The sequence below is a fragment of the Salvelinus sp. IW2-2015 genome, linkage group LG10 (assembly GCF_002910315.2).
Source record: "Salvelinus sp. IW2-2015 linkage group LG10, ASM291031v2, whole genome shotgun sequence".
Taxonomy (NCBI): Eukaryota; Metazoa; Chordata; class Actinopteri; order Salmoniformes; family Salmonidae; genus Salvelinus; species Salvelinus sp. IW2-2015.
In genome coordinates this window covers 6,342,097-6,350,651 of record NC_036850.1, presented here as the reverse complement: position 1 = coordinate 6,350,651, position 8,555 = coordinate 6,342,097, and the positions used below count along the sequence as shown (strand labels likewise).

The following is an 8,555-nucleotide window of genomic DNA, read 5'->3' as shown; positions in this document are numbered from 1 at the left end:
GAAAATACAATATTTTTGGTTATGGGAAATATATTTCACACGGTTYAGATGGTACGATAATACATCTCTACACTATACTTGCCTGTTTTGTCACATTGCATGAAATTAGGCGATCTATTMGAATTTTAGCAAGCAGGAAATGTCGGAGCGACATCTGTATAGTCATTGTGCATCTTCCATTTCCTAATAATTTTTTTTAATGGAACACTTTTTATTTGATAGGAATCCGGGGAATGTAATGACTGTAACACCTAATATTGACAGGCAAGATGGCGCTGACTTTGAGAAAAGGATATCTGGAGATGCTGAGAACGTGTTGGAGATTACAAACACGTCATGTGAAAATTCCTGTTCTTAATCAAATGGGTAGGTTGTTCACCCGTATGTCGACAAATCTAAACTGGTCAAGTTATCCGTGCAATGTATTATCTCTGGAATAGAGCAAGCTAAATGTGCACATTAGCAAACCATTAGCCGGTTAGGCTACATCTCACAAGCTTGATGAGTATGTTGTGTTGAAATCCAAAGGCAAAACAGCAGCTTTCATTAATACGTCTCATCTGTATAACATTTGTCGCAATTTAATATATTGAGCATCATCTTGGTGTGTAAATAATTTATAGCCAGTGAATAGTTACACAACAAGCTTGTATTTCAGACAATGAATAGGATCAATCTCTCCCAGAGGGAATAAACTAACTGAATAATCTGTCATTCAGGATTTCTGTGTCCTGCAATAGCACGTCATCGAAGTTCTCAGAGCAAATTACCATCAAGGTACAGTATATCCACTCAACTTCATAATGTAAAATGATTATGTATTACTTCGTACTCCATATTGATTCTAGATTACAATTATTTCTGTGTGATGTCTGATCTCAAATCATTTAAAGAGAACACCTTCACCCACCCAAAATATTATAGAATCAAAATAACGCAATTTCGGCTCATGTTCCCCAGCAGTTATGTACCACCGACGTCCTTATCCAGACCACTGTGGCCAGAATTGTCCTATATCAGCAGTGACGAAAAGGAGAGGCAGCACAAAGGTGGGGGAAAGGATGACCGATGTACACTAATTGTTGCTTTCTGAATGCTTTCTCAGTTTTGATAAAGCAAAACCTACATTAAACACACATCAAAGACAATTTATGTGAAATATGTGTCCTTTAAAACATTTTAACACAGGCCTATTTTGTAGTGAAAGAGACATAACATTTCAGCCTAGGGCTAAATCAATCTTTAGATTCAGTGTTTTTGTAATTTACTGTGTCTGAATGATCACTCTCCCATTGCCTTTCAGTGGTTCTAGAAAATGTGAACACCCTTCTTGCAAAGGAAGACTATGGAAGGCTTTTTGCAGTTCTCCATTTTGCAAGTCGACAGTGGAAAGTGACAAATGAAGACCTGATCCTCATTGAAAACCACATTGATGCTGAATGTGGTGACAGGATTAGACTTGAGAAGGTCTGTGTCCTTTATATTCTTAGTGTCATTACTATTTGGAAGGGAAACATTTTCCACACATGCCAAATCTTTTTAGCCTTGTCCCAGTTCTTTTTATGCTCTTACCAACTCAATTGCTGCACTTTTTAATGGACAAAATCCTTCCATCTAATAGGTGCTGCTGGTTGGTGGAGAAGAGTTCACACTGATTGGGAGGCCCCTACTCGGGTAAGTTTTCTAGTTCTATATCATCAACTGGGTGGGCGGATTATGCATGTTTGGGTTTTGAATGTAGGCAGTGTCCATTTTGAATATACTGCTCTAATTTTCTAATTTCTAACAGTCATTTCCCTTCTTTTTGCATGTAGTCGTGATTTGGTCAGAGTAGAGGCAACTGTCATTGAGAAGACTGAATCCTGGCCCAAAGTTCACATGCGGTTCTGGAAAAGACACAGATACCAGAAGAAAAGAAGTATTTAGTTTTTTTTACATGTTGAATGTTTTTGATATTTAAACAATGAAGTTAAAATAATCTTTGAAACTGTGTAGTGTACAAATCAAAGCTAGCAACAACACTATTCCTTTATTCCTATGACGCGTATATGAAATGTTTTAATTGGGAAACAATATAAACAACAATACTCTAATGGAAACGTCAAGAATAATATCCCTGGGAGAATTGTCAGCATGAACAAGCGTGTAAAAGCTGCAAGAGTTTGTGTGGGAAAGTGACACATTCCAAGGTATTTTGGGGTTTTGCTTTGTTACATTACAGCCTTATTATAAAATTGGTTAAATATTTTTTCCCCCTCATCAATCTACACACAATACCCCATAATGACAATAACCGGGTTTTAGACATTTTTGCAAATTTAGTAAAAATGAAAAACTGAAATATAACATTTACATAAGTATTCAGACCCTTTACTCAGTACTTTGTTGAAGCTCCTTTGGCAGCGATTACAGCATCGAGTCTTCTTGGGTATCGACGCTACAAGCTTGGCACATCTGTATTTGGGGAGTTTCTCCTATTTTTCTCTGCAGATCCTCTCAAGCTCTATCAGGTTGGATTGCTGTGCAGCTATTTTCAGGTCTCTCCAGAGATGTTCGATCGGGTTCAAGTCTGTGTTCTGGCTAGGCCACTCAAGGACATTAAGACTTGTCCTGAAGCTCTCCTGCGTTGTCGTTGCTGAGTGCTTAGGGTCTTTGTCCTGTTGGAAAGTGAACCTTTCCTCCGGAGCAGGTTTTCATCAAGGATCTCTCTACTTTGTTCTGTTCATCCTGACTAGTCTCCCAGTCCCTGCCGCTGAAAAACATCCCCACAGCATGATGCCGCCACCACCATGCTTCACCAATTTGGGGCTCCCGAGTAGCATCTCAGTCCTAGAGGCATCACTACAGAACCTGGTTTGCTTCCAGGCTGTATCACAATCGGCCGTGATTGGGAGTCCCATAGGGCGGTGCACAATTGGCCCAGAGTTTGGCCGGGGTAGGCCATGATTGTAAATAATGTGTTCTTAACTGACATGCCTAGTTAAATAAAGGTTAAATAAAATGTAAAAAAATAAACGTGGGGTGGTGCCAGGTTTCGTCCAGGCGTGTCGTTTGGCATTCAGGCCAAAGAGTTCAATCTTGCTTTTCAGTCTTTAGGTGCCTTTTGGCAAACTTACTGAGGAGATGCTTCCATCTGGCCACTACCGTAAAGGCCTGATTGGTGGAGTGCTGCAGAGATGGTTCGGTTTCTGAAAGATTCTCCCATCTCCACAGAGGAACTCTGGAGCTCTGTCAAAGTGACCATCGGGTTCTTGGTCACCTCCCTGACCAAGGCACTTCTCCCCCAATTGCTCTGTTTGGCTGGGCGGCCAGCTCTAGGAAGAGTCTTGGTGGTTCCAAACTTCTTCCATTTAAGGATGATGGAGGCCACTGTGTTCTTGGGGACCTTCAATGCTGCAGACATTTTTTGTTACCCTTCCCCAGATCTGTACCTTGACACAATCCTGTCTCTGAACTCTACGGACAATTCTTTCGACCTCATGGCTTGGCTTTTGCTCTGACATGCACTGTCAACTGTGGGACATTGTATAGACAGGTGTGTACCTTACCAAATCATGTCCAATCAATTGAATTGACCACAGGTGGACTCCAATGAAGTTGTAGAAACATCTCATTGATGATCAATGGAAACAGGATGCACCTGAGCTCAATTTCGAATCTCATAGCAAAGTTCCTGAATACTTAAGGTATTTCTGTTTTGGAGGATTTTTATACATGTTCAAAAATTTCTAAAACCTGTTTTCGCTTTGTCATTATGCGGTATTGTGTGTAGATTGATGGAAAACATGTATTTAATCCATTTTACAGTGAGGCTGTAACGTAACAAAATGTGGAAAAAGTCATGGTGTCTGACTACTTTCTGAATACACTGTAGTTGGGTGATCACTTGATCATCAATTCTAAGATTCTCTTTTTAGATTCAATGAATGACCTGAATTCCTCTGTCCACACATGCCAATTACTGTTCTAGGATAATTTCATATTGTTTTCTTGGAGTAAACAGGAACATTAAATCTCTCCAGAGAGTGGAAATTCCCCAGGATATCACAACAGAAAAGAGAGGCACACTTGAGGCCTTGCATTATAATAGCATTTTTTTATTCATTAAACATTTCTAAATTATATTCAAACATTCTAAATTATATTCATCCTCTGAAGTAAACTCTGTAAAAGCAGTGTGAATAACCTGACAGTGTGTGTTTCAGAATAATGTTGTGTACGTGTGGCTGCTGCAAGACTAACTATTGTCTTTTCCTTTTTCAGTTATTGTGCAACCACAAACAGTGCTTCGGATCAACACAATTGAAGTTGCTCCCAGATTGACTTGATGCTATATGTTTTGAATTGTAAATAAACGTTTGGCCAGTGAATGTGCCACTGAAACTTGGAACACATGCTCAGTTGAAAATATAATGGGATAACACATTTATGATCAATATTTGGTATCTTTCAAGTAAATCTTTGTAAATGTGCCTTTTTATGTAATCAGATGTGTTGTATACGTACAATTAAAGCAATCTGTCATAGGTCAATTGTTTATGAATCTGTTATGAAATTGGTGAAATCCAGGCGCAGTTTCTCACCTATATGACAAATAGCCATAGGACACCTATGATATCATGTTGCACAGTGGAGAAACCTAGCTTGAAGACAGCAAAGAAGGAAAACTTGAGCTATTCCAGCCTGGTCTCATAGACTAGACATAATATAGTAAGTGAAAATCTGGGACACGGTGTGTTTTCACACTTGGTCCCTTTCAGACAAGTTTTGTGAACTCAGTGTGGTTCGCTTAATTTTTTTGCAGTGTGAATACTCCAAAATATCTCAGACCCTTCAAAATAGCCCCCGAACCGAACAGACCATCTCGAGAGGTGGTCTCGGTTCGGTTCTCTTTTTTAGGACAACGTAAACACAAAGCTCCCCAAGTTCGCTTGTTATTATTCCCGCACCACACACTAGACTACTGCAACACCGTTTCCCCTGCTATAAACCCTCACATTCGAAACACAAAGAGAGATGATGATGTGCAGGTTCATGGAAGAAAATGTGTGCTCTTTTTGGTTATTGATTAGTGATTGTCAAGGAGTTTTATTCAATAGAATCAATATTGCAAACAAATAATCTACCCAAAAAATTGATCTCTAGGCTGAGAGCTTCATAAGCTGTTTATTGTTTGTGGAGTTTCAATAGTGAGAAGACAACATATTTGGTGAAAATCACAACATAGAGTACGCAATTTATTCTAGCTCTTAAAGGGGCAGTAGCCTACCTTGGGTGTACAATTTTCAATGACAGCATTATTTATTCTACAGTTGTTCTATTGCTATTTATTCTGTTACCAATCAAATTTATGTTACTCGTATCTTCCGATTATAATTATTATGTCTTGAATTTTAACTAAATGCAATCTATTAGCTTCCAAAATGTAAGTAGGTACAGTGGGGAGAACAAGTATTTGATACACTGCTGATTTTGCAGGTTTTCCTACTTACAAAGCATGTAGAGGTCTGTAATTCTTATCATAGGTACACTTCAACTGTGAGAGACGGAATCTAAAACAAAAATCCAGAAAATCACATTGTATGATTTTTAAGTAATTAATTTGCATTTTATTGCATGACATAAGTATTTGATACATCAGAAAAGCAGAACTTAATATTTGGTACAGAAACCTTTGTTTGCAATTACAGATATCATACGTTTCCTGTAGTTCTTGACCAGGTTTGCACACACTGCAGCAGGGATTTTGGCCCACTCCTCCATACAGCCTTATCCAGATCCTTCAGGTTTCGGGGCTGTCGCTGGGCAATACGGACTTTCAGCTCCCTCCAAAGATTTTCTATTGGGTTCAGGTCTGGAGACTGGCTAGGCCACTCCAGGACCTTGAGATGCTTCTTACGGAGCCACTCTTTAGTTGCCCTGGCTGTGGTTTCGGGTCATTGTCATGCTGGAAGACCCAGCCACGACCCATCTTCAATGCTCTTACTGAGGGAAGGAGGTTGTTGGCCAAGAACTCGCGATACATGGCCCCATCCATCCTCCCCTCAATACGGTGCAGTCGTCCTGTCCCTTTGCAGAAAAGCATCCCCAAAGAATGATGTTTCCACCTCCATGCTTCACGGGATGGTGTTTTTGGGGTTGTACTCATCCTTCCTCCAAACACAGCGAGTGGAGTTTAGACCAAAAAGCTCTATTTTTGTCTCATCAGACCACATGACTTCTCCCATTCCTCCTCTGGATCATCCAGATGGTCATGGCAAACTTCAGACGGGCCTGGACATGCCTGGCTTGAGCAGGGGGACCTTGCGTGCGCTGCAGGATTTTAATCCATGACGGCGTAGTATGTTACTAATGGTTTTCTTTGAGACTGTGGTCCCAGCTCTCTCAGGTCATTGACCCGGTCCTGCCGTGTAGTTCTGGGCTGATCCCTCACCTTCCTCATGATCATTGATGCCCCACGAGGTGAGATCTTGCATGGAGCCCCAGACCGAGGGTGATTGACCGTCATCTTGAACTTCTTCCATTTTCTAATAATTGCGCCAACAGTTGTTGCCTTCTCACCAAGCTGCTTGCCTATTGTTCCTGTAGCTCATCCCAGCTTTGTGCAGGTCTACAATTTTATCCCTGATGTCCTTACACAACTCCCTGGTCTTGGCCATTGTGGAGAGGTTGGAGTCTGTTTTATTGAGTGTGTGGACAGGTGTCTTTTATACAGGTAACGAGTTCAAACAGGTGCAGTTAATACAGGTAATGAGTGGAGAACAGGAGGGCTTCTTAAAGAAAAACTAACAGGTCTGTGAGAGACGGAATTCTTACTGGTTGGTAGGTGATCAAATACTTATGTCATGCAATAAAATGCAAATTAATTACTTAAAAATCATACAATGTGATTTTCTGCATTTTTGTTTTAGATTCCGTCTCTCACAGTTGAAGTGTACCTATGATAAGAATTACAGACCCCTACATGCTTTGTAAGTAGGAAAACCTGCAAAATCGGCAGTGTATCAAATACTTGTTCTCCCCACTGTATGTCTAGCTGTCCGATAACATATTGTGATTAAATGGCTTGTCCTGCACTTTGTAAAAACCTAGAGTGCATGTTGGAAAAAGACATTTGTTCCTTTCTAAACATATCAATGTGAATGCAAAGAGGACTCGGTCCACAAAATAGGTGAAGTGAACTGGCAAAAGAGTCCTCATTCAAAGGCAAGGGCAGTGTGAGTATAAAGAGAACTGAGTACTTTTGCTCTTTTTTACCCCAGATTTCACTTTAAAGAGGACTGAGGTCGGTTCTTTTAAAACCCCCTCACATTAGTATGATATGTTACGTTTTGTATAGTTACATACAGTCGTGAAAAAGTAAGTCCACCCTTTGGAAAGTGGTCTTTTTTTCTTTTTTTTCCTTTTCTTAAAAAATTTGGACAAATGGATTTTTGAGCTAAATTCCAACCACATTCATTGTTAAGCTAGCCCAATTTAACAAATCACACAAAAAGTTTCAAAAAACTTTGAAAATGTTATGCAATTAAAATGAACAAAAATGATATTTCCTTATGCAGAAAAAATGTGTACACCCCTACCTTTACCATCACCTAAAATGGCTAAAATTAGAATCGTGCACCAAAACAGGTGCAAATGATTAGGAAATCATTAGAGCGTACCTTGGGAGGGTGTAGCCTTCCATAAAGATTAGAAACTTGGTCTGGTTTGGTCTTAACCATATGGGTGTGTGATAACACATCATGCAAAGATCAAAATACCTATCTGAGGCCCTCAAGAAAGTTTGATGCCCCTGAGTCTGGGAGGTGTTACAAATCCATTTCCAAGCAATTCGAAGTACATCGTTCTACTGTCTGACGGATCATCTACAAATGGAGAAAATCCCAGGCCACTGGCATTCTACCTAGGACAGGTCGTCCCACCAAATTCAGCCCAAGAGCTGACCGAAAGAGGCTCATATAAGTCTCTAAGAACCCCAGGGTAACATCAAGGGATCTACAGGCCTCTTGCTCCAATCAATATCGAAGTGCATGAGTCTACTGTCAGAAAGAGACTGCACGAACTTGGCCTACATGGGAGGTGAGGAAGGAAGAATACTCTGCTCTCAAAAAAGAACTACAAGACTGACAACACCTGGGTAAAGACAAAAACTACTGGAACAATGTGATCTGGACAAATTAGTCCAGTTATTTATTTAGCTGCAATGCCAGACGCTACTCAATATTAGGAAGGTGTTCCTAATGTTTGGTATACTCAGGTAGTTTTTAAAATGTATCTATGATTTTTGTGTTTTTGCCATTCTATAACTAAATATACATTTCTTGTAAGGAGGAAGATGCCCTGCTGATCGAAGAGAAGATAAAGTGGGGAGATGGATTTGTCATTGTGTACTCTGTAACAGACAGCTTTGACGAGGTCATGTGCCTCTCTTTCCTCGTCAATCACATCCACTCCTCTTCAGGCGCCTGCAAGTGCTGCCCTGAGCCTCCACCCATAGTTATTGTGGCCAACAAGTAGGACCTTGAGTTTGACCGAATGGTGAGCACTGAGGATGG

At 40.3% G+C, this 8,555-nt stretch overlaps 1 protein-coding gene across 1 annotated transcript; it reads left to right on the top strand.

Moving 5' to 3' along the window:
* The first annotated feature begins 239 nt into the window (after positions 1–239).
* LOC111969209 (large ribosomal subunit protein bL21m) lies at positions 240–4,532 on the top strand. The gene is made up of 7 exons (XM_023995171.2): positions 240–366; positions 720–777; positions 964–1,049; positions 1,304–1,467; positions 1,622–1,674; positions 1,815–1,918; positions 4,264–4,532. Exons 1-7 carry the CDS (start codon positions 270–272, stop codon positions 4,326–4,328), a joined length of 627 nt encoding a protein of 208 aa, XP_023850939.1. The 5' UTR covers positions 240–269; the 3' UTR covers positions 4,329–4,532.
* The last annotated feature ends 4,023 nt before the right edge of the window (positions 4,533–8,555 follow it).